The sequence below is a fragment of the Takifugu rubripes genome, chromosome 9 (assembly GCF_901000725.2).
Source record: "Takifugu rubripes chromosome 9, fTakRub1.2, whole genome shotgun sequence".
Classification (NCBI taxonomy): Eukaryota; Metazoa; Chordata; class Actinopteri; order Tetraodontiformes; family Tetraodontidae; genus Takifugu; species Takifugu rubripes.
The window spans coordinates 2,383,045-2,407,924 of record NC_042293.1 but is presented as its reverse complement, the minus strand read 5'-3'; the positions used below and the strand labels follow the sequence as shown (position 1 = coordinate 2,407,924).

At 45.7% G+C, this 24,880-nt stretch overlaps 2 protein-coding genes across 2 annotated transcripts; one reads left to right on the top strand and one right to left on the bottom strand.

The window, feature by feature from the left end:
• Nucleotides 1–200: 200 nt before the first annotated feature.
• LOC115251118 (cadherin-related family member 5) lies at nucleotides 201–8,301 on the bottom strand. The gene is made up of 19 exons (XM_029842284.1): nucleotides 8,193–8,301; nucleotides 7,194–7,292; nucleotides 6,901–7,009; nucleotides 6,416–6,546; nucleotides 6,116–6,330; nucleotides 5,631–5,687; nucleotides 5,465–5,557; nucleotides 5,154–5,240; nucleotides 4,964–5,074; nucleotides 4,673–4,843; nucleotides 3,547–3,637; nucleotides 3,352–3,458; nucleotides 3,077–3,277; nucleotides 2,857–2,988; nucleotides 2,701–2,779; nucleotides 2,430–2,620; nucleotides 2,321–2,341; nucleotides 765–1,662; nucleotides 201–659 (listed from the first exon to the last, which is right to left on the bottom strand). The coding sequence occupies exons 1-19, from the start codon at nucleotides 8,233–8,235 to the stop codon at nucleotides 622–624; spliced, it is 2,874 nt and encodes a 957-aa protein (XP_029698144.1). The 5' UTR covers nucleotides 8,236–8,301; the 3' UTR covers nucleotides 201–621.
• A 65-nt stretch (nucleotides 8,302–8,366) lies between these two features.
• kcp (kielin cysteine rich BMP regulator) lies at nucleotides 8,367–24,852 on the top strand. Its single transcript, XM_029842047.1, has 46 exons — nucleotides 8,367–8,809; nucleotides 9,196–9,734; nucleotides 9,844–9,916; nucleotides 10,300–10,598; nucleotides 10,665–10,833; nucleotides 12,899–12,957; nucleotides 13,047–13,140; nucleotides 13,258–13,340; nucleotides 13,407–13,500; nucleotides 13,572–13,651; nucleotides 13,739–13,824; nucleotides 13,933–14,023; nucleotides 14,159–14,258; nucleotides 14,366–14,451; nucleotides 15,150–15,243; nucleotides 15,312–15,458; nucleotides 15,538–15,644; nucleotides 15,724–15,817; nucleotides 15,886–16,059; nucleotides 16,137–16,219; nucleotides 16,301–16,394; nucleotides 16,478–16,660; nucleotides 16,744–16,914; nucleotides 17,030–17,203; nucleotides 17,278–17,360; nucleotides 17,437–17,527; nucleotides 17,609–17,688; nucleotides 17,776–17,949; nucleotides 18,508–18,687; nucleotides 18,768–19,032; nucleotides 19,129–19,211; nucleotides 19,285–19,378; nucleotides 19,448–19,621; nucleotides 19,696–19,778; nucleotides 21,021–21,141; nucleotides 21,234–21,316; nucleotides 21,467–21,566; nucleotides 21,684–21,772; nucleotides 22,055–22,157; nucleotides 22,237–22,379; nucleotides 22,496–22,668; nucleotides 22,759–22,870; nucleotides 22,944–23,045; nucleotides 23,131–23,295; nucleotides 23,375–23,675; nucleotides 24,213–24,852. Exons 1-46 carry the CDS (start codon nucleotides 8,734–8,736, stop codon nucleotides 24,431–24,433), a joined length of 6,270 nt encoding a protein of 2,089 aa, XP_029697907.1. The 5' UTR covers nucleotides 8,367–8,733; the 3' UTR covers nucleotides 24,434–24,852.
• Nucleotides 24,853–24,880: the final 28 nt, after the last annotated feature.

Sequence of the window (24,880 nt, the reverse complement as noted above, 5' to 3'; positions counted from 1 at the left end):
TTCTGGATAACGAAATAACCGAAACAGCCACAGAACAGCGCTCAGACCTGCTTCCACCATAGACGTCCAACGCCAATGCATGCACACCAGCCAGTGTGTGGCAATTGGTGAAATCAAGAGGTCCTGTTACAAGAACTGAACACCACATTCTTGCATATAGACTTAAAATCAAGGGAAGCAGTTAGATTCTCAGTGGTGACTTTTATTCAAACCATAACGCTCAAAAAAAGAGGCAGCTTGTTAATTAGGCGTAACAAACCAATTCAAGCTGCAACACGCCGTGATCATTCTTTACTTTTACCCTGCAGTTCAAGGGAGAATCCACAGTGACAGACAAGAATCTTATTATCGTTTGCATGTAAACGTTCACTTCATGATTGATAGTGTTGGATGTATCCTGTGTGCATGAGCGAATATTTATCTTTGGATTCTGAATTAAGGTTGCTATAATTGTTCATCTAGTCAAAAAAAGAACAAAAGTCAAAGTCAAAAATGAGCAGTTCTATGAGCTTCCTCTACTCTCTGTGTCCTTACATGTACGGTGGTTTTGCAGTGCAAATGGAACCGGCATCACGTTGTCTTTTGACAGTGATGTTTCTTCTACAGGCTGTGAGCTTCACCTCACCTCACCTCCTCCACTGTCTTTCGGCGCTCCGATCCTGCGATATTGCAGAGACGTCACTTACTAAAGGTCAGTAAATACGGATTACATCGCATCAGCGCTCTCAGAAGAGCCTCGTCCTCCATCTCAAAGTCATCCTCACCTTCGTCCCTCTTGTCTCCCACTTCGTCCCCCAGGAAACCATCGCCTGCTGTGCCCCCCGCCTCGCAGACATCCTGTGGGTTTACAGAGAGTGTCGGGGGCCTTCTGTCCTGAGTTGGGCTACCGGCACCTGCGGTCTCGGGCTCTGATTGGTCCCTTTCATCCAGGGATGTGGAGAACTCTCCCATCTCAACGCTCAGACTTATGGATGTTAGCTTGGGCGTTGCCAGAGGGGTGTCGATAGAAGACGTGTCTATATGTATCAGCGTGGCTTTTAAAGGTGAGTGGTCCGGTGTGGATGGGGGTGTACACAGCTGTCTGGGGAGAGGGGAGGGCTGATGAGGGGAGTCAGGAGAGGTCTTCATGCTGGGTTTGCAGAGAGGTTTTTCTATTTCTGCTGCGGCTATTCGGGTTCTGCTCCATGGAATGCTAGACTGAGAGGAGGGACTGGTGACAGGGTCAATCAGGTCATCATCGGGGGTTATTTCTGTGGGTTCTGAATCGAGACTGGTACAGGGGGTTCTTTCAGGTACAAAGGGCATTGAGTCTGGACTGGTGTTGGGTGGTGCCTCTGAGTCCGGGGATGAAGCAGCCTTTTCTCCTGGTGGTGGAGGAGGGCGTCTCACCTTCACAGTGGCTGAGTGAGAGCTGGGTGGACTGCAGGGGTGTTTGTTGGGCGCTGAAACGTTGTCAGTGGGGTTGCGAACAGTTTCCATCGCAGTCGTGTGGATTTCGGGTGTGGCAGTCATTCTGGGTGGCTCAGATCCAGGACCAGGCGGGAGGTCGTGAAGGGTGTACATGCCCGGTGTTTCTGGAAAGCTGAAAGAGGGATTGCAGGTTCCATATTCACCGTCGTACAGCGTTTCCCCCACGTGTGCCATGGTGTTACGGTGATTCAGCTGTGGATTGGGCACAGGAATAAAGATAATGCAAGATCAACCATAGACAGAAGGTAAAAGAAAGACTTTGGTTCAGTCCAACATGTAGGGATTGAGGAGAAAGTGTAAACTTTGTGAAGGGAACTGAGGAAAGAAAAAAATGGAGTAAATTTCCATAGTACTAAGCACTAAATACTCTGCTAATGTTGAGGTTTTTTGTAATACAGCTCAATTTCAGCAATTTCTGAAGCTCTGGCCCAAATCGTGTCTATCTGGCTGCTCATTTATAGTTAATAAGGGATACCATCTGTCATAACTTCTACCTTCTCAGAAAAGAGGACTATGATATACGTTACCATAATGTGGTTAAAAAAATGCCTTATCCTAAAAGCATAAATATCATAAACATGTTCGTAGTCAATGCAGTTGGAACTACAAGTTATCTTATTAGGTTTGTATGGTGTTAAAGGTCCCAGTTAAGGCATTTTTATGAGAACTCATTTGATGTGATTCAGTATTTAATGCTTCTCAGGCACTTAATTTTTTTTAAGTATCTGTATTTATGATATTATTGTAAATAAATAGATTATATAAATTGACCGCTGACTTTTGGTAGACCCTGGACAAGAAAAACAGAAGGACGATTATTATAAGCTTCTGTAGAAGATCAAACACTCACCAGTTGGAACCATCGTAAGCTCTGTGGGAGTGAGAGCGGGAGAGAACATTTCAGTTACCGTACTCTTCATTCAGCAACAAGCTGAAAATACCAGAGATTAACTTCTGACCACATTTGGGTGTTTGCCCTGGGCCACGCAGCCCCTCTCCAGCGGGTCCCTCTTTCCCCGGTGCTTCTTCTTCAGCCACATCACCATGGAAACGATACACCCAAGAATAGTCAGGAAGACCGTGCAGAGGAACAACGCTTTCCCCAAAGTGCAGCTGAACTTGCGCTCCTCTGCCAGTGCACTGTAGGGAACTGCAGTTGACAGAGACAGGAACTTTATCAACCCCAAGCTGAAATCTGCCACCATTCTGGACGTGAGGGCGTCTCCGTACCCAGTTGCCCTTCAGCCAGCACTTCCACCACCACAATGGCGAAGGCGGCATCACCCGATTCCTGATCGACAGCCATGACCTGCAGAAACATTTCACTGTTGCTTTTTTTTTTAGATCACACCTTTGTTGTCTTTACTCAGACTTAGGGAAGCTCACCTCCAGTACATGTTTCTGGCTCGGTTTGAGTTTATTGGTCTTGGCAATCAGAAGACCCTCCTGAGTGATTCGGTAGATGGTTGTGTAGTTTGATGTCAGAGTGAAGCTGAAGTGGATCATGGGATTGGAATCCTGTCACATTTAGAAAAAGGTGGCAGGTGAAGCAGAGTCGTATATATCACCGATGAGCAGTTTTCTTTTGTGTTCGTGGCGTGTGTACATGGTTAAAGTCTCCATCTTGCACATGCAACTTAAGGACTTTGCCGCCGTAGGTGTTGACCAGAGAGGCACCGGTCTTCCCCGTGCTCACAAAGCCTCGATATTCAGCATTCTGGAACTCTGGATGAAAATGGTTCACCGCCAGAACTCGGACCAATACCGTGGCAACGGTGTACTTCCTGGGGTCGTCGACCTGGTATGCCTAGCAGGACAAAGAGAGAAGGTCATGAAGAGCTGCAGGGTGAGTCTCTTTTCCTCACGCTGGTGTTAAAGTACCATGATGTTGAGGTGCAGCCTCGGAGTGGTCAGTCTGTCGCTGACCCCTTGCGTGAGTCTCATCTCCCCCGTCTCTCCGTCCAACCGGAAACGCCCGTCGTCATCTCCTGAAACGCGAGCACAAATGCCGTGTTTTTATGCAGGCTCGTAAACACAGAGCATCTGAAGCACAAACTTGGCTGCTGTGTGTGGAACCTGAGAGAATGGCATAGCTGATGGGAGACCTCAGCCCGCTGTCTCCATCTACTGCATGAATGGGACCCGGAGAGAAGTCCAACACAATGTCCTGCAAGGTGACACACAGCTGTCAATCATCGCCTGTGCAGGAACATACATACATAGTTACATACAACATACATACAGTATATACATGGTTATCGCAAGTGCTATTTGGGGTGCGTTATGCCACGTATCAGTGAATACATGTGCACACTGTATACAAACAGTTTCTTTTAAAACCTATATGGGTTCACTGTACACATACAGTGTATATGTATAAGCCATACAGTTTGTCATGCTGTGTATGATTGAAGTACATTCAACTACATAAAGAGAATATGCGTGTAAATTATTTATATTTTGCTCTATATGAATGCATATGGTCCATATGATACATAGTACATGGAATGATTGTGTATTGTAAGTTTCGTGGGACAATGTATAATTATTATTAATTTTAACAATATTATATATTGTGCATGTTTGAGAAAAAAAAGGTAGATAAAAACATCTATAAATTCAAAAAGGTCGAAAAAGGTCGATAAAAACATTTATAAATGCATATACAGTGTAAGTATTTCTTAATACTATCTATAAATATAAACATATGTCGTCCATCACTGTGTAATCTATACAGGGTCATGAAGGCGGAGCCACTATCAGTGGCATATAGATGGGATGCAAACGCTCTCATATTTAGTACTATTAACTATGTGCAATTTAGAGTAACTAAGAAATCCATATAAAAATGAGAAAAATCCTCAAATTTTCACTGACATAAGTGGGAAATGAATCCAGAACCAGGACCTACAGTATATGTTTCCCACATATTTCATCATTTACCATTGCTCTTGAATCTGTTTTCATATATAATTTGAGCAGATATGACATATGTTTGTCTTCTGTGTACGTACACATATTTAGTGGATTCAAATTCCATGTGGGTAAAACACATATATTTATTTTCATATATGCGATGCAGATCTTTGTGCCCTCTAAAGATGTTATATGTGAATTAAACTAGACTTGATATTGTTGAGTAATTGTGTCCAGGTTCTTAGTTTAATCAAGTGACTATAACTGAGGGATATCTAGCTGTGACCTCTTCGCCCTCCGTGACGTTGACCGTGTAGACGGGACTGGTGCAGATACGTCTGGTCTCATCCTCAAAGAGCAGCATGCAGGGCAGGAACTGCGGGTACTGGTCATCTCCATCCAGGACTATGATGCTGACATTGGTGCTGGTGTTGAAGTGCTCCTCCGTGTACATTTCCTGACAAAAAAGGAAAAAGCTGTGATCAAACAAGGCTGATCGGCTCTTGTGCGGTCATCAATGGTGACCACGTGAACGCCCCTTTGATGGTTTTTATTCATGAAAACGTGCAGAGCTTACTGAGGCATGGATGGTAACAGCCAGCTGGTTTTTGGCCTCATAGTCGAGGGGTTTGGACAGGATCACCTCGCCGCTGTTTGGGAGTTCAATCTTGAAATATTCTGCATCAGGCTACCAAATGCACACAGGTATAAATGATTGCATATACGTGAGTGTTGCCCCTGTAATCAGACCAGAGACTGGAACTCACTGATGTCTGATCAATGGAGTAAATGATCTTGTCATTATCTGGATCATTGGCCTGGACGCTGAAGACAACAGTGTCCACAGGAGTCAGCTAGAAACAGAGCGAGAGACAATTTCCCTCAATTTAATTCAACTTTATTTATATAGCATCTATTAGAATCAGTACGTTCTCTAGGTGCTTTGAGCCTGACCCATAAAACAAGCAAGAGCAGCAGGAAAATCTCTCTTTTAACAGGAAGAAACCTTGAGCAGGACAATGTGGCGCCTGATTAGCCAGTAAAGGAGAAAGAATAGGTGAGATAGAGAGAATCTTACCTCACTTAGGGGAACAGTGAGCTCAGCTCTGTCCTCAAACACAGGGAAATTATCATTCGCATTGAGAATCTCCACCATGATCCTATATGTGCTCTGAGACAATGAAATTCGAATGAGGGAGGTCACACTGAAGTACTGCAGGTAATAAATGAGGCGCAAAGCATACCTGAATCATGTCATTCTCATGACACCTCAGCGAGGCCATGAGGATCGGACCCTGCGCCTGTTGAGCAGAGTGAAAAAAAGTATTACACATTGCTATTTCTGATGTGTTCTAGTTAGATAATCAAGGTAAATTAAATAGTATATATTTGGCAAGAAACGATCCTTCAAGTAGCAGTGTTGGAGCTCTAAAACCTATTTAAAGAGACTGAGAAATGGGGATAGTGCTTGTTAATCTGGCTGACCCTTTAGTAGCTGCCAGGAAGGACAGCCAGTGGGGAAGAGGATATGATACTGAGTTCTTTTGAAGGACAAGGCTAAACTTAGCCACAACCCCAGACTTTGGCAGAATGATCTAAATCCAACGACACAGGTATTAATCTTGAAATAAGTTAAACTAACGAACAGCTGCACACATTCCAACCTTACCTGCTTATTTATTTGAGTGTGAACTAACTATTCTTTCTCATTATTCTAGTGGTGTTTTACCTCTCGGTCAAGGACCTTCTCAGCTGACGCGTTCAGCCGGATGCTGCTGTCCTCCAAGAAGAACCAATCCGCATCCTTTCCATCCAGGCTCCACCAAATACCCTCCACCATGGGCTCAACCATGAGTTCAGCCACAACGTCTCCATAACGACTGTTTTCTCTGATGCTTCCGTACACGTCCTGGCCATCCATGCACCCACCCCAGCCTGACATTCCTGTGCAAACCCACATGCAGAGTGGTCAAAAACCAGTGAATTCTGCCACGATCATCCTTGAAGTGATGGCGTGCTAAAGTTGTACCTGCGGCTGTGCGCAGACACCAGAAGGCCGCCAGCAAACAGACGAGGACTTTGGCTTTGGAGATGCTACTTTTTGTTTCGGTAAGGGCCATTTCTGGGCTCACTTGGGCCTCAGGAACCACTGAATGATGTCTTCAGAGAGCAATAACAAACAAATACACTCAGCATTACCTCTAAGGGCAGCCAGAGACGCAACTTTATTCTGTGCCTCGATAGCACCTCATCTGAGAATAATCATAAGGGTTAGACTCTCTCTTAACGATCAAGCACTAGCTTAGACACCCTCCGCTTTGTCCTGTAATTCCCTTAAATCCCCCTTAAGTGGGTCTCTGCTTGGCTTTCACTCGTCAGACCAGCAAAACATTAGCTTCTTGTTCTTCTGTCTCTCTGGGCTCATGTCTTTTAATAATAGATGTCCTGCAAACCTGAGGTCAACAGGCAAAATATAGGCTTAATGTGAGATGACCGTGGTCATGAGTCACTCACCTGACGTACCTGTTGGTGTCAAATCCTCTGAAGCTTCTCCGTCGGCACCCATATCCTCCTGACTTGTTATGGAGGCAGCATTGCTGACTGCTCCCACCCTCAAACGCTGCTAAGAATGAGAGCCATGTTTACAGTAATGATCAAAGAGAATGGTGGCTAACAGAGGCCTCACACACAAACACAAACACACACAAGCATCCGGCCTACATATGTTAAAATGCAGACAGCAGCTTATGGTGTGTATCCTGGGATAAATGTCAGCTCAGAGGCTAAAGCCCGAAGGCGGGGCTTACCTGGACAGGGACAGAGATGGAGGCGTGCAGGTCCTGATGGCGAGGTCACAAGTGAGTTCAAGAGATTTGTTTGGAACAAAGACACCCGACCTTGATGAACTGATCAACAAGCAGTTGGTGGTCAAGAGTCAAGCATAAATACTGATGTTCTTTTTCTTGTCATGTTTTAAATGCATTTTTCAGTGCTTGTCAAGCATTCTGCAGTTTTTCAGCGTATGTGCGCACAGTTACACAGCTCGTGTCTGTTGGATTTGGACAATTAACTAATGAGGCCTCGGCCTCATAGTGGATTAACTATCAAAGATTGGCTGCGTCATCTGAAGATTAACCCACATTTATTTTTTTGTATTTGTCAAGCACACACACACACACACACACACACACACACACACACACACACTCAGCCATCAGCAGAAGACAGAAGACATTTTTTCGGATCGTCCAAACGTTGAAAAAACAGATGTTGCTGACTAGTCATGGCCACTAGATGTCACTAGAAATTCGGTTAAAAATAGAATTATATATTTGTTCGTACAGTCTATATAGGTATTCCCAACCTGTGATCACCTATATGTCTGTTAAATACAGATAAAGCCATAAACTACTTGGATATGTCTCACATCCATTCTATCCTCCACATTGAGCAATTAGGGCACAAATGGAAACGGGCGTTTGAGTGAGCATTAAAAGCAATATGGAACCAACAGCTAAAAACTGTTCTAAATTGCATTTAGTACAGAGTTGGTCAAGTGGTATCTATTTTAAGCATTTAATATCCAAATGATAAAAGAATTTGGGCTGGAGCAGATGAGACCTCTCTCCAGCATGGTGCATTAGAGAAAACACATAGGGTCCTGAATCTGTGCCAAGAAATGCGTGTGTGTGTGTGTGTGTGTGTGTGTGTGTGTGTGTGTGTGTGTGTGTGTGTGTGTGTGTGTGTGTGTGTGTGTGTGTATTTGTGTGTGGTATAAATACACGCACACACACACATGCACTGACACTCATGGCTCCTCTCCAGTCTCCAGGCCAGGTTTTTGCTCATTACCAAAGCGGGGTCTCTGGGAATCGAGCTCCGCAGTGCTGGGTGGAGAGAGTCCCACTCTCTCCCTCACTCCCTCTCTCTAAATGAGGAAAAACAGAAGAAGAAACTGAACGGGCAGAGACAATAGCTGGTGACTGCCTATTACGCACCGCACACCTGAAAATACACGCAGGAGTGGGTTTAACTTATTAGAAATAGCCGGCATCTTCACAAGGAGACTAATAAACAACTTGTCCGCTTTTGTCATCATGGAGTAGTCTGGTGTAGATAAGAGCCCCGGGGGAATGTAATTTTGTGAGCGCAGAGAAGTGACGCCCTGCCTGCATCCAGATGTTTCATGTTTCTTTTTGCGCGCTCTCTGGGAAAAAAAGGCTCTGCTAGCAGATGAAATGAAGTCCACGAATCTGCTTTAAAAGGCCGACACGGCTTTTATGAGGGTGCACATTCGGCCAGGCAGATTTTCTTGGAGAATTTGAAAGCTGCAAACTTGGACCGCTCATGCTGCCAAACGTGAATCTGCTGTGTCTTTTTGCGCTGTGTGTGCGGGGACACTCCACTCCAAATCCCCAGGATGGTGAGGTTTATCAACGTTTGCTTTGGTCACTGACACATTCACACTGACGCGTTGCAATAAACGCTTATTTGTGTTTAAATTCGACGGAGCTATGTTCATCTTAAATACTGCGCGTTGGATGAATTAATATTTTTCCATCCATTACATTTTACGACCACTTAAAAAGCATCTGTTGTTATTTCTACACTTTTCTACACAAGAACAAATAGTTTCAGCTTTTTACAGACATTTCCATGTTGGAAAAAGGTGAATTCAATTGGCCTCCTGGCAGCCCCGAGTGACCAGTTTATGAAGGACTCCTATGAATGATTCCTTCTCCCTGTCACGGGTCATCAGGAAGAATGTTTGTGTATCTCGAGTTAAACTCTGTTTTGTTTCCACCCCAGTGCTTGACCTTCTGGCACCTTTAAACATGTCGGACCGTATCAGCGGCGTGTTCCGGCTGCAGTCCCCGTCTGGCCCCGCCGCGTACAGAATACGACCCAGGGCGCCAAACTTGACTCTTCCCCCTGAATATTCCCGCCTGTTGCACTCCAGCGTTCAGGGAAGCATGGGGATGCATTTGGTGGCGCTTCAGTCCCCGGGCACCAGCGCCACTCTCCTTTCCCTCTCCTCTGCATCTTCTCCCATCCTCCAGCTCATCTCCTCCACCCTCAATGACACTCTGCAATTGTCCTTCCTGAAAGGGCAGGGAGGAGGTCAGCAGATTGCCAGGTTTGCTTTTCCTGGGAGGAACCCCTTCTCTACGGAGGAGTGGGTACAGTTGGCCGTGAGCCTGGAACCTGAAAGACTGGCTTTTTTTATAAACTGTCAAGAAGCTGTGATTCTCCATCTAGAACATGAGGAGAAAATTAACCTCCTGATACCCCAGGATGTTGTTGTCACTCTTGCCAGCACTCCAGGAAAGAAGGACAGCAAATTTAGTGTGAGTTTCTCAAAAATTTGGCATAAAGAACTACTGAAACCACCTTTATACATGAAAGAATATAAAAAATCCGTCAAATATCTCTGTCTATGTGTTGGTATGACTACAGGGATATCTGAAGAGAGCTGAAATGTCAGTTAAACCCTACCTACAGCGGCCGTGGCTCTGTGACAATAACACAGGTAAACGCAAAGCCTCCGCAATCTTCTCACAATTTAAATCATGCAACTGAGCATGGATGGGAGCTGGGAAGTGGATGGTGTGTTGTCATGGTAATTTTGGCTTCTGGCGTCATAATTTATTGTATTTTTAGCTGTCATAAAATAGGAAAGGGTGAGTAAATGTCCTTGTCAATCCCAGTTTTCCAGGTTTTGCTTTTAGGCTGCATGCGTGATGACTCCGACATGTCACATTTAACTGAGGACCACTGCGAAATAGCTGCATTAGATCATATCTTCTGATCCTCTGGCAGCACACAACTTCATTTAGCATTGGGTTTTCATTTTGGTGATTCATTATTATTTAGGTATCTCTTTTTCCATCAGTGGCTGCTTTCCTCTTCCAGATGCCCGACTTCCTTCCCACTTCGCTGGCGTCGACAGCTCAGATTCCCAGACTGACAACGCAGGAATGCGCCACCGGCAAGTGCCCACCAGTAAACCTCAAATGAGCCGCAGGGCAAAGGACAAAACCAGGCGTTATCCCCACGACATCCAGAGCGACCAGCTGCACAGAGCTGCAGTGCTAGGCCCCCCCGGAACCCCTCAAGGGGGAAGGTCTCCGGAACAGAAAGATGACCAGCTGATGAAGCTGCAACAGAGGCTGGAGCAGCTGGCTGTTATGCTAGACATGCTCAAATCTCAGGTATATTTAAAGTCACCCTTAAATTCAATTATTATTTAAAAAGAGTCTTTGCTTTTGTTTTGACAGAACGCAGACCTGCAGTCTCGCATGCAGTACCTGGAGGGGTGTGAGTGTGTGAGGCAGCGGTGTGTGTGGGAGGGCCGTGACGTGGAGGACGGCCAGCGCTGGCAGACTGACCTCCACACTGTGTGCACATGCACATCTGGAAAGGTCAAATGCCAAGCAAACATTAAAGGTGAAAATGCTTTTCTATGTCACTGTTAAACTGCGCAAACCACCATTTTGACAAGGAGCAAGCTAACATTAACATGCTCCATCTGTGTCAGGTTGTGGGTTTTCTCTCTTTGAACCTTGTCTGTAACCCCAAATTTCCAAATTGAAGGTGCAGGCGTCCTCTAACGACCTTCACCTTTCTTTTCAACAAGTGGCTTGGCCCAAAAAGCCAAAGATTTTTTCTAAGCCATTGGCAGCAACACTTTCCCCACCAGTGCATGCGTAAATGCTGCAGACGTGTATGCAACATCAACTCTTTAAAATAATTAAGGTCATGATTTAGAAGAAGAGGCAATGTGCTTCCCTGCACCGTCTATGCAGCAAAGCTTTTTGACTCCGTTATGGTTAACAGCTGTTTCACAGTTTCCCATTGATCCCTTCCAGTGTGTGGTGGCCTGATGTGGTGATCCCTGCAGAGAACTATAAACCAGACACACTCCAAAGTCTTCTCAGGCTTAGCAGTTTTCAAAGACTGTTTTCTCAGTTTTCATTTCTAACATATTAGTTGAGAAGTTTCTGTGTGGAGTTTGCATGTTCTCCCTGTGCCTGCGTGGGCTCTCTCCGGGTACTCCGGCTTCCTTCCACAGTCCAAAGACATGCATGATTGGGGATTAGGCTAATTGGAAACTCTAAAAAAAAAACTGCCCGTGGGTGTGAGTGTGAGAGAGAATGGTTGTTTGTCTATATGTGTTAGCCCTGCGATTGACTGGCGTCCAGTCCAGGGTGTACCCTGCCTCCGCCCATTGTGCTGGGATAGGCTCCAGTCCCCCCGCGACCCTCAGTGGAGGAACAAGCGGTAGAAAGTGAGTGAGTGTATTGTGGCTTAGGCAGGGGAAACCTCTAAAAACATATGTGAACACAACCAGAGAAGAAAAGGAAAGAAAAGGATTCAGCAACTACCATAGATGATGATTTAAATAGCGTTCCCTTAGTGGATACACATCCAAAACAGTGTCAGTAACAATGAAGAGAAAACTGGAGACTGATACAGCGCTAACGCTAAGTAGGACACATGGGAATATAGGGATGTAATGCTATAAATACTAACACTGGTTGAAAGATGTAAAAATGCAGTTTGCTAAGATGTTTGCCTGCTTTATAATATAAAACCTTTGTTTACATAGCCCTGCTTGTTCTACATGTTTTTTCCATCAAACTCTTTCCACTTGTCATATATATGCTGAGTCTTGTCCATAGATGGCTGCACACTGCAAAAGCTTATTTAAAATATAAAAAAAAAAACAGCTGTTGTAAAGACACAGAATAAACACTGGCTTTTCATGTGCACTGTGGTTGATGTCCCCAGACCTCCACCCCCTTTTGCTGAGGCTGTTTGTCACTGTCTCTGCCTTTCCAACCATCTTACCTTTAATTGTTTCCGCATGTCGGCCTGAAGACTCCAACGGCGCCCAGCCGATACGAGCCTGCTGACTCCCACACACGCTTTGATCTCGTGCATGCTTGAGTTTTTGCAGGAAATGCCTGCTGGCTGCCACATTAGGCAGCCCCACTTGATCCCTGTCTCACTCTGTCATCATTAGCCTTTCTGGAATTCCTTCACCAGAACATCTAACTGCTCATGTCTGTGTGCAACACTTGGATTAACAAAATGGTGGATGCTGAAAAAAAACAACTTTAAAATGAAACTAACATAAATGATGATGTTTGCGGGTTGTTGTACGGAGAATCCTCCAGGAAACTGCTACTTGTGCACTTCTGTCCCAGTTCCTCCAGCGGTAAATCAGCTTCAGTGTTAATAGACTTGCTGTTGGCAGTATTTAACGGCTGGAAGGCTGCAGGCACTTCTGGTTTTTATTATTGGCCCATAAAACATGGTTTGAGAGACCAAGTACAAGAATATTACATCACCACCGTACTGTTCTATAATTACTCCAAAGAAAGCCTGACAAGACGTTTGACTGTCAAATAACGGCTTTTTTTCCTATCGCTAAAAGGACAAATATTTACAGATTGAACAGATGGTCGAGCATTTTTCTTTATTCCTCTTGTCTCTGTCTCCTCATCAGGGTGTGATTTCAACGGCACATACAACGATCTCCATGGCTGTCAGACATGTACGTGTAAGGTGAGACTTTGCCGTAAAAAAAAAAAACATACCTAAAAATGTGTTAATGACTGATTTCATCTCTGTGTCCTGTCATTACCATCCTTTAGGGGGGGATAAAAGAATGTCAACCCCTGTCCTGCCCGTCACTGGACTGCACATTAAAAGAGAGCGTACCTGGAGACTGTTGCCAGCGGTGTAAAGGTGAGGAAGTAGCTAAAAACCTGCACAGTCACCATAGTTTGGGACTTTTTCTCTGATCATCTGAAACGGTTGATCCTTCATCCATGACTCAACATGGAGAGTCCCCTCTTTCTGCAGGCTGCGTTCATTCTGGTGTCCGTTACGAGCACGGCACCAAGTGGAGGTCGACTGAGAACCCCTGTGACGTGTGCTCGTGTGTGGTAGGTCCGCTGTGACATTTTTTGGTCCTCTTCATCTGTACCGGCCCTGTTTTCTGGCCTCCGCAGGAGGGCCGCGCTCGCTGCGAGAGGGAGCCTTGCAGCACCCCATGTTCAAACCCAGCTGCTCCTCCACCCAATAGCTGCTGTCCAGTTTGCCAAGGTAGACCTGATGCTTTAATGCAGCAGCATGAAGGTATTAAGCTACCAACTCTGTGTGCGTTTGTGTGTCAGGGTGTGGGGCGAACGGGGACAACTACCCTAACGGTGCTCGGGTCCCTGCTGGTGACCTGTGTCAGGACTGCACATGTGTGGTGCGTCATAGAAAAAACTTTAATGTTTTCAAGTGTACTCAAAGATGATTTTTGCGTTGAAAACCATCTTCATCTTTTCTCCTGCAGAATGGAAATGTGCTCTGTTCAGCCCATCCTTGTCCATCGCTGCCCTGCCAAAACCCTGTTCGTCGTCCTGGAGACTGTTGCCCCAGGTGACCACCCTGCCTTTACACCTTAAAACCAATTCCACAGCAGCCATATTATTTGACTTTAAGTGTAATGATTTCCACTGCACGTGACCTTTGCGTGTTTGCTCACAGGTGTGAACAGTGTGAATATGAGTCCAAACTGTACGTGGATGGACAGAAGTTCTCCTCAAGGACGGAACCGTGCCTCCACTGCCGCTGCTCTGTGAGTTCCCGTGTGACTGGATGCCTCTCAGCTATATTAATTTCTTTAGACTCAAGATTTTGATCACAGCAGCGTCTAAATGCTACTGTATTAACAGCCAGAGGCCAGGTTTTCTGATCTGTGTGTACTGGTTAGGCAGGTGAGGTGTCATGTGAGCGTGTGGACTCATTGTGTCCCACCCCACAATGCAGCCATCCAGCTACACCAAAGGGAGAGTGTTGTCCTACTTGCCGTGGTAAATATCTGCATAATTTGGTGTTTAGCTATGTCTGTGCCACTATTTCAGCATCTTGTGATAATGAACCTTTGGCATACTCCCAGAAGTTGTTCTTGTCTCCACAGATTGTGGCTATGAACAGAAAGTGTTTGCTGACGGGAAAGTTTTTACTCCTGCCGGAAGCGGGCCCTGCCTGCACTGCAGGTGTAAGGCAAGTCTGCCTGTGAACACGTATAAACTGTTGCTATTAAGTTGTATCTGTCTTCATTGTTAAAAAGAAGCTGGCACATAACAAGGCTGATTGTAGCTGGTCTTACAAAGTCTCCGAAAAGACAGTCCACTAATCAGATGTCACAGCAGAGCCAACGCAAGCGGATCAGTTGTTTGTTAGCCTTTGTAGCAGAAAAGTCGCCAAACTTCCAGACACGTAATCCTGCTGTTGTGAGCGACACAACTGGTTTTTTCCTCATCAGTCCTGACGGTTGGTGGTGAGACAGAGGTTTCTTGTCAGGAACTGTTTATTTGCGATAATGTCACATCATTACATTTCTGTCTCACTTGCCTTGACATGTCTGCTGAGCCTGATGTTTCCATTTGGCCACCCACAGAGGCTTGCATGCTAAATAAACCATTTTCACATTAAATCAGTGTCTAGGTAAAAGCAAAAGGTAAAAAAAACAGACTGTTTCCTTGAATAAAACCACCATTCTCTTTGAAATAAGTCAGATATAAAGAAAATGGAAAACAACTCAAAGGTCTGGCTGGTTTTTATGTTTTTTTATATTTAAAGAAATTTGCATATGATCTTTAAAAGTTGACTATTTCCTCATCTGTGTAAGAATTTGATGCTAGAATGTTGCTATGCCTCATCTCTACTATGGTCATGTTGGGGGATTTTGTCTGTTAAAGGGCGGCAGTGTTATTTGCCAGGAAGAGAAGTGCCCTCCCATCAAATGCACCAACCCCATCATAGACCCACATGCCTGCTGTCCAACCTGCAAAGGTAAAGACTCACATGCACACACAGGTGCAGCTGAGCATAAAGATCTCTCTCCTCTTGTCTCCTTGTAGCCTGTGTGCTGGATGGGCTTGAATATGAGGAAGGTTCTAAATGGCACCCGGACGGTCCCTGCATTATTTGCACCTGCATTAATGGAACGCCCCAGTGTTCACCTACCTGCCTCCCCACTGACTGCTCGCACCCCACTAAAGCCCCTGGTACGACCTGACTGTGAGTGTGTGAGGGTTGTTTTTACAGATCTGTGATGTCATCACACCGCTTCTTTACTTCCCTCAGGTTCCTGCTGTGCATCGTGTGAAAGTTGCACCTATAACCATCGCATCTATAGCAACGGCCAGAGGTTTTCGACCCCTGACCAGCCTTGCCAAGTCTGTGCCTGTCAGGTAAACATGTCTTTGTTTAAACAAACTCAACACACTCCTGTTCACTTTCAAACTCACGACACAGCCTGCCTCTCCACAGTATGGCAGTGTAGTGTGCGACCGAAGCCCCTGTCCTCCCCTGAACTGTTCCAATTCATACACGCCACCAGGACAGTGTTGTCCTAAATGTCCAGGTAATGAATCCCGTTGAGAATGGACTTGCTCCAGCCTTGCGTTCATTTTGTTCCCTTGCTTTTCAAAGATTGCGTCTTTGAAAACCGTGTTTTTGTGGACGGAGAGGCTTTTCCAAACCCATTCAATGCCTGTGAGGATTGCAAGTGTGTGAGCGGCTCGACTGAATGCCAACAAACGCAGTGTCCCCGTCCTCACTGCAACGCTCCTCTGTCCGGGCTATGCTGTCAAAACAACTGTAACGGTCAGGAAATAAGCACTTTCTGTTCAAAAACTGGAAAACATTTAATCAGTCCCTTAAATCACACGCGTTTGCTTCAGGATGCAACTATGCTGGAAAAGTGTATCCCAATGGACAGGATTTTCCCCACCCTACCGACTCGTGCAGGACATGCAGCTGCATAGTAAAAACAGTCTTATTTAAGGCTCAATTCTGGTGTTTCATCACCTCTGTCACGTCAAAGTGTGTTGTGTTTATACTGCAGAATGGGAATGTCCAGTGTTTGATGAAGAGGTGTCCTCAGCTGGCGTGCACGAACCCCAGTTTGCTCCCTGGAGACTGCTGTCCCAGATGTCCCGGTAACAACTACAAAGTAATACGCGACATTATATGGAAAAATTAACAATTTCACAATTTGACCTTTTTCTCCATTTTTCCCCAGCGCCTCCAGCTGACTGTGTGTTTGAAAAACAGACCTACAGACACAGTCAACGGTTCTACCACCCATCTGATAGCTGTCAATCGTGCGCTTGTACCGGCGGCGCGGTCCGCTGTCAGCGCAAACCTTGCCCCTTTGCGGCATGTTCACACCCCATCCTGCAGGAGTGCTGTCGGACCTGCGAGGGTACGATTCCTTTTTGCCTAAATTGGAGACGAGATTAAACGCTTTGAGAGACTGGTTGCATAAAGTGCCTGCATGCCTCGTAGGCTGCCTTCACGAGGGCCGAGAGCGAGCCAACGGGGAAATGTGGGATGACTCTTCAGATACGTGTGTGGCTTGTATTTGTCGTGAGGGCTCCGTTCGGTGTGACCGGAAACGCTGTCCTCCCTCCAACTGCAAGCACCCAGTGCAGCGGCAGTGCTGCATGTCCTGCGAGGGTGAGATTTGAACCTAACAACAGCAAACAACAGCTCCTGGAGAGGATCCACTGATCATACATGTCCTACTGAGGGCCATCTCCCCAAGCTTGTGTTTTCAATTGTTTGCTTGCAGGCTGCATGTATCAAGGTAAAGAATATGCAGATGGCACTGAGTTTGCTGATGGCAACGACCCGTGTGGCGTGTGCTACTGTTACGGAGGGGACGTTGTCTGCACCAGGATCCCATGCTATGGAGACTGCAGCCACCCTTACAAGCCACCAGGACAATGCTGTGGAGAATGTGAACGTGTGTAGAGGCAAAATCAAGCTGACGTCTGGTCATTTTTGCCATGGATAAATAAACTGAACTTGATTTCCTAGGCTGCTTCTACAATGGAGCCATCCTCACCAACGGACAGTCGTTCCCCGATCCAGGAAACCTCTGCTCCGATTGCACCTGCCAGGTACCACACACACGTTCACATAAGCCTCCTGTCGGTTGTTCTCTTTGGTTAGCATGCTGTGCTTCATCTCTTGCAGAGTGGTTCAGTGCGATGTTCAAGAGCTTCGTGTCCGCCACCCCTCTGCTCTCACCCTGTCACCAATGCATGCGGCTGCCCCGTCTGCGATGGTAAACAGCTCACTCGCCTCAGCGCTGAATTCCCAAAGAGCACGATATAGGTGATGATATAGGTTTCCCCTCTGTGCGAAGGTTGTTACTACCGAGGTTTGACTCACGGTGATGGGCAGATCTTTCCTGGAGAGGAAGGCTGCCAAGACTGCACATGCTCAGTGAGAGGAAGAACAGATGCACTTATTTAGTTTAACTCTCTGCATCACATTCTTGTTCCAAATTTTGTATTTTTTTTATTTCACTAGAGAGGTGAAGTTGTATGTGCACAGCGGAGATGCCCGGCTGTGTCGTGCTCACACCCTGCTCTGGATGGCTGCGCATGTGGGGTTTGTGATGGCTGCAGCTTTTATGGGCGAAGCTGTTTCAATGGAGAACAATTCCCCAATCCTGCCGACCGCTGCCAGCTCTGCTCTTGTTCGGTACCATCACGCAGCTGTTTTAATCGCAGATTAACATTTCGATATATTCCTTTAATTTTTTCTATAGTCCAAATCACACAACATGTTCGATCAAGGTTGTGGAAAATATCAGAATTTAGGACAAAACTACAGAATTCTAAGCCCCTTTCACATATACACTTTTATCTGAGCTCCTGAGAAATGGCCCAGGAATTTCTCTACTTTTGTCTGCTCACACATGCAGACACCATTCAGAAACAGAGATTCTCCAGATGGTTTGCATCCTCGACCTCGCCCCCCCCCCCCCCCCCCCCACCACCACCACTTCTGCTTCTATAAATATCAATTATCTTCATCCTTAGCTGTTTGTATTTCTTGGCTCAAATATCTATCATTCCTCCCCACACACACAAACACACACAACCTTGAATGCAAACATTAGCATCACCATTAGTGTGTGAATTTACAATCTCTTTTATCTTTTTTTACATTGTGAGGAAATGTGTTACAATGGCAAAACTGAGTTAATTTTTTTTCCACAATCCAAAGACGCATGTGTGTTTTCGTTTTGGGGTATAGAGTGGCAGTGTGGTGTGTTCACGCGTGTCGTGTCCGAGTGTCGCCTGTGTGAATCCGGTGACCCTTCCCGAGGAGTGCTGCCCCCGCTGTACAGGCATTTGCCGCTATCTGGGAAAAGAATATCCGTCTGGCTCCACCTTCGCTTCACCTTTTAACCCCTGCTCATCGTGCTCCTGTCTGGTCAGTCCTGTCCGATATCAGATGGTCCACTTGGCAGGATTGCTTCAGGTTCATCCTTCCTTTATCCTCCCTCTGATCAGAATGAAGTGGTGAACTGCCAGAAGAGACCTTGTCCAGTTCAGTGTTCAAATCCAGTCCCTTCAGACACCTGTTGCCCGGTGTGTGACTCCTGTCTGTATGAGGGGGTTGTCCACACCCACGGCCACACCTTCACCACACCTTCCAACCCCTGCCAGCACTGCACATGTGCAAGAGGCACAGTGACCTGCATGGCCCTCGTCTGCCCACAAACACCTTGCCTCCATCCGGTTACCAAGCCAGGACAGTGCTGTCCCGAGTGTACAGGTGCTTGTGAACTCTGGAATCTTCTATACTAGGCCTTGATATTTGTTCATATTGATTCATAATATAATTGTTGTTTTCTCTGGTCCTTGTAAATAGTGTGTACAGTGGGCGGACGGGAATTTAGTGATGGGCAGACTTGGACCCTGAGCTCAAACCACTGCTCCACGTGCACTTGTCAGGTCTGACTCCTCACCTTATTGCCTGACATCATTCATATCTTTCCAGTGTTTCGGTTCTAATCTGAGTTTGCAGGCAGGCGAGGTCAAGTGTGCATCGCCTGACTGTCCCAAGCTACCGTGTATGCACCAGGTGACCGATCCAGGAGCTTGCTGCCCTCGCTGTCGAGGTAAGTCGATCAATCAGGTGTAATGACAGATTGAGACTGTCGTGCCAATGATGTCATCACCTCTGTCAGGATGCATGTATGGCGGACAGAACCATGAAGAGGGCAGCAGCTGGTTTGCAGGCTCCACTCCCTGTATAAGCTGCATGTGTGTGGATGGCGTGACCACCTGCTCAGAAATACGCTGTCTGTCTCCCTGCATCAACTTCATTAATGTGCCAGGAGAGTGCTGCCCTGTGTGCGCAGGTGAGCGCATGTGAACAGCATTTTGCAATGTCTTATATTGCAAAAATCTAACTCTAAAACATTTTATTCCACAGACTGTGTGTTTGAGGGCAGCGTGTACGGTCCAGGCGACAGTTTCCACCCAGCTGGAGACCCATGTCAGATCTGCACTTGTGAGGTTTGTCACACATTTAAACCTCAAGGCAGAGAAAAGAGACTTTTTGTAACAAATATGAAATAAAACCTTTTACCTTTAGCTCCATGGTGGTAAAAGGTGGAATATTAACAGGATATTACATATGTAAGTTTATGGTGGAGGAGGCACTGTGAGGATCTTTGAGTTCTTCCAGTACTTTCAACACATTCAACCTCTGCTAGAAGCTGCTGGTGGTGCGTGTTAGCGACACAATGGTCTCCTGCTTAACAGGCAGGCCACAGCTCAGCCGCCTGGGCAGTGTCCTCTCTGATGTGGTGGTTAGGAGCTCTGTGCTTTCTCCCTTCCTCTTTAATTTATACGCCACTGACATCCCAGTACAACTCATGTCATGTCACCTGCAGAGGTTCCCTGATGACTCAGCTGTTTCTGAGGGTATAAGAGAGAGAGAGGAGGGTAAAAACAGGACACAGATAGACAACTTTGTACATTAGTACAAACAAAATCGGCTGATGGTGAATTTCAATAAGACCAGAGAGATGATTTTTGACTTCTGGAGGAAAAAGAGGCCTTCACAGCCACTATGGATCAGTAAGGAAGTGGTGAAAGAGGTGGAGGACTACAAAAACCTGGAAGTGGTGACAGGACTGGAACTTTAATATTGAAACGGTGTACAAGATGGGGATGAGTGGACTCTATTTCCTGAGGAAGCTGAGATCCTCCAACATGTGCATCAAGATGTTGGAGATGTTTTACCAGTCTGTTGTTGTCTGCTCCATTTCCTTTGCTGTTTTGTGTTGGGGCAGCTCAACCTGAACGTCTCCTAGGTCTCAATCTGGAGTCTTTTGAAACCACGTTGGAGAAGAGCGCACAGACTAAACTGGTGTCTATCATGGACAATGATCAGCACCCTCTCATCACACAGTAGACAGACAGCGGAGCAACTTCCCTGACAAAGGGGCAGATGAAATCACACCATATAATAACAGCAAAAAACCGTGTAGTCACTTTTGTTCACCTGATATGTTCACCCTTCACTTGTTTCGTAAATTCTTTATTTCACAGTTAATATTGCTTTATAAATATGTCTAGGGTTTTCTTTTTTAGTTTATTGTGTAATTATTCTCTCTGCGTGTAATGCTGCTGCGACAGATTTTCCCAGTTTAAGATCAATAAAGTATTTCTATCTGTCTTAGATTAGAAGTACTTGAAATCAAAGTTTTTGAAGCAACATGACTATGCTAATGCCGGCTCTATGAATCACAGGTGTTGCCCAACGGAGAACAACACTTGAGATGTTATCGAAAGCAGTGTCCTAGTCTGGTGGACTGTCCAAAAAGCAACATCTTGTTCTCTGCACCAGACTCCTGCTGTCCCATCTGTGCACGTCAGTACCAAACTATGTTATGCAATATGTTCTAAATCACTGTGCCCTCTGTAAGTGTGTGTTTGTGTGCGTGTGTGTGTGTGTGGGTTCAGAACCTCTTAGTAATTGCACCACAGCACTTATTGGCAATGAGATCTCAGCAACGAATGACCCTTGCTTCACCTGTCACTGTAAGGTAAGGCAGCAGCTTCTTCTGCTCCTTTGTGGAAGGAAGCTCTGAACACTGAATATTAAACGTGAGCTAATTAGAACACCGACACCGGTGGACATCATTTACACACCGAGGCATTCGGTGCAGTCCAGTAATATTGCACCTGTGTTTTAGGACCTTACATGGACCTGCTTGCACCAGAACTGCCCCCAACTCACCTGCCCTCAAATTGAACAGTCTACCCCAACAGACTCATGCTGCCCTGTGTGTAAAGGTAATTTACCTCACCCTATCTGTCTCCTGTGCTCCTGGGGAAGAAAAACAAAAAACAGGTGTGTTGCTACATATTGAAAATGTATTTATTTATTTATTTTTATTGTCCTACATACAGATTGTGTGATAGAGGGTCAAAACAGACGGGTGGCTAATGGGAGCAGGTGGACAGACAGTGACGATGACTGCATCACCTGTACCTGTAATGTGAGTCTTGTAATTAATGCGATGTGTTTATGCTAAAGAAAATAGTACATCCTACATCTCAGAATTAGTTAAATATCATGCTACAGTGTAAAAAAGAAACATGATTTAGAAGAAAATGGTTCCTCCCTGTGACCTATAATGAAGTAGTATTTGAGCTACTGCTGTTAGTTCATGACCAACTCAGTACAAAACCTATGAATTCATCAGAATCATGTACTGATTCTGCATGAAGCGAGTACTTATGCTGCACCAGAAACTGCAACATGCTCCTGTTTTTCGTAGTTGGGCTACATTGAGTGCAGCATCGAAGAGTGTTCACCTGTAGAGTGTCCAAATGGTCAGAAACCAGTGAAGATTCCAGGAAAATGCTGCTATGAGTGCCAAGGTATGACAGCCAGGTTATACGCTCAGCATGTTAGCTCAAGGCGTGTCTAGAAACGTTTGCGTTCCTCTGTGTGTTTCAGACTCCAGCGTGTCGTGTTTGTACCAGGGAACTATGTACAACTCCAACGAACAGTGGGACGTGGATGTCTGCACCAGCTGTACCTGTGTGTCAGGAGACGTGCACTGTCAGAACCAACGTTGTCCTTTACTAACCTGTGCAACAGTCAGTATAACAGTCCTCTGTCAGTGTTTAAATATATTACAAAAACTTCCCTTGAGTCCTAGCTAAGCGTGCGTGTGTGGGCACGCGCGTGTGTTCTTTTGTTTGTTAATGTCCAGGATGAGATGCCAGCCCTTGTCCCGGGGTTGTGTTGTCCTCACTGCCTTCCTCGACCAGCCACCTGCATTGCTTTTGGCGACCCTCACTATCGCACCTTTGATGGACGCATGCTGCACTTCCAGGGAGCGTGCACTTACATCCTGGTCCAGGACTGTGAGGGCGGAGACTTCAGGTGAGCAAGGCACAGCCCTTTTTTTTTAGTTGCCACCCCAAGACTTTATTTTATGTGTAGTAAGGGTTGAACTCCTCTTTGTTCCTGCAGCATTCAGGTCACTAACGACGATCGTGGCCGTAAAGGAGTGTCCTGGACTAAAGAGGTGACTGTGTCTATAGGAGTCATCACTGTGCAGCTGCTCCAGGACTGGGTTGTGAAGGTTTGCATGCTCAGTAAATCTTTCTGGACACGTTTTGGCAAAATACTTTTATTGCAGTCCTCGTTTCCCTCAGGTGAACGACGAGACGGTGTCATTGCCGTTGCTCCGAGAGCCGCACATTTACATTGAACGGCAGTCCAACACCATCCTACTCAACACTAACATTGGGTTGAAGGTGCGGTCTTTACGTTCCCACCGTTGTGTTTAGATTCGAGGGAACAGCAAAGGGCACACTCACACGCCGTCTCGTCCATATGCAGGTGATGTGGAGCGGTCGCTCACATCTGGAAGTGAGTGTTCCTGGTACATATAAGGGCAACACTTGTGGCCTTTGTGGGAATTTCAACAACTACTACCAGGACGACCTACGAATGCCCAGCGGACAAATCAGCCTATCAGAGGCTGACTTTGGCAACAGCTGGAAGGTAAACATAGATACCTTACTAGGTATAAGGGAAGATCAGCAGAACTTGCACAACTGTTAAACTTTATCTGTCATTTCAGGTCAAGAATGGAAGCCGTTCGCTGTCCTCTTGTAGGGCTGGTGAGGACATTGACCCCTGCAAACACGCAGGCTACCAGGCTAAAAAGGGGGCTAATGCCCGTTGCAAGGTGCTGAAATCTGCTGCCTTTAAGCCCTGCCACCGTGTGGTGCCTCCGGAGTCGTGGTACGGAGCCTGTGTGTATGATCTCTGCGCGTGTGGGGCCAACACTGATGAGTGTCTGTGCGACACTCTGGAGGCCTACGCCAGCCAGTGCAGAGAGGCTGGAGTCATCCTGCACTGGAGGAGTACATCTCTGTGTGGTCAGTTCAGTAAATACACTTATGATCTCCTATTCATGTAAAGGCTGATACATAAAATACAAAATATTAGGTCCCCATTATAGATTTGGGACCTGCTTGTGCATTCATACTATTTAATAACTGAAGACATACTGAAGATAATGTAATGAACTGAAAGAGGGAATGTCTCATTTGTGACTCATCTTGTGGTTGATCTTCTGTTGTCTTGGAAACTCGAATTGTATCTTTCTTAGAACTAACTGAGAAAAATGTGATAATGAAACCAAAATAAAAATAGACACTGGGAAACAAACAAGCTCAACATGAATCCTCAAGCATGTTACCGGCATGAACCACATAACACAAATAATAACAAGCTAATGTGCACAGCTAAATGATCTGTCTACAGGAAACAAAAGTGGTTTAGCAGATGTGTAACTGCATCACTAGAAAATCTAACAGTAATAAAACATTTGCTCTTTTCTGACCTCATTGTTGCCGGGGGGTGGGGTCATTGATTGTTTGAGATTGTTTCACTCTCATCACTGTCATCCACAGCTGTAGGATGTCCAGTGGAGAGGGGCTTTGTGTTCGATGAGTGTGGACCTCCCTGCCCCGTCACCTGCTTTAACGTGGACGTACCACTGGGGGTGCTAGAGAGCCACTGCTTTAAGCCATGTGTACCAGGCTGCCAGTGTCCCGCCGGTCTGGTTCTACACAACAACTACTGTATACGGCCAGAGAAGTGTCCCAAGATCATTCATGGCGATGCTTCCTAAGGGTTTACAATTTCTGTAAATAAACTGCAGCCCCTGATACTTCAACCAAGACCTGCACAAATTTTCTGTTGCTGTACGAAGTAATAAAATGGAAAGGCATGACAAACCTCCATGAGCTTAGGCTCTCGCAGACTAATACATTCTACTGTTTCTTTTTTGTATTATTACATGATTCTATTTAGCACTAAATGTTTATATGACAGAATTTGTGGCTTTAACGACCATGTAGCGTTTTACACAGTTATGTTGTATTGATCACACCTCCCGCTTTATTTAACGGTACTAATTTGTATTAAAAAGATCTGTTTACTGTACTGATTTATTTCAGCATGCTGCAATGTCTGATAATACAGTAACCTTTATAATCTCAGGTATTCCTTTTGATTATTTATCATACAAATAAACAAAGATCTACAGTTTTCAATGATTGTTTTTCTTTTTTCTGTA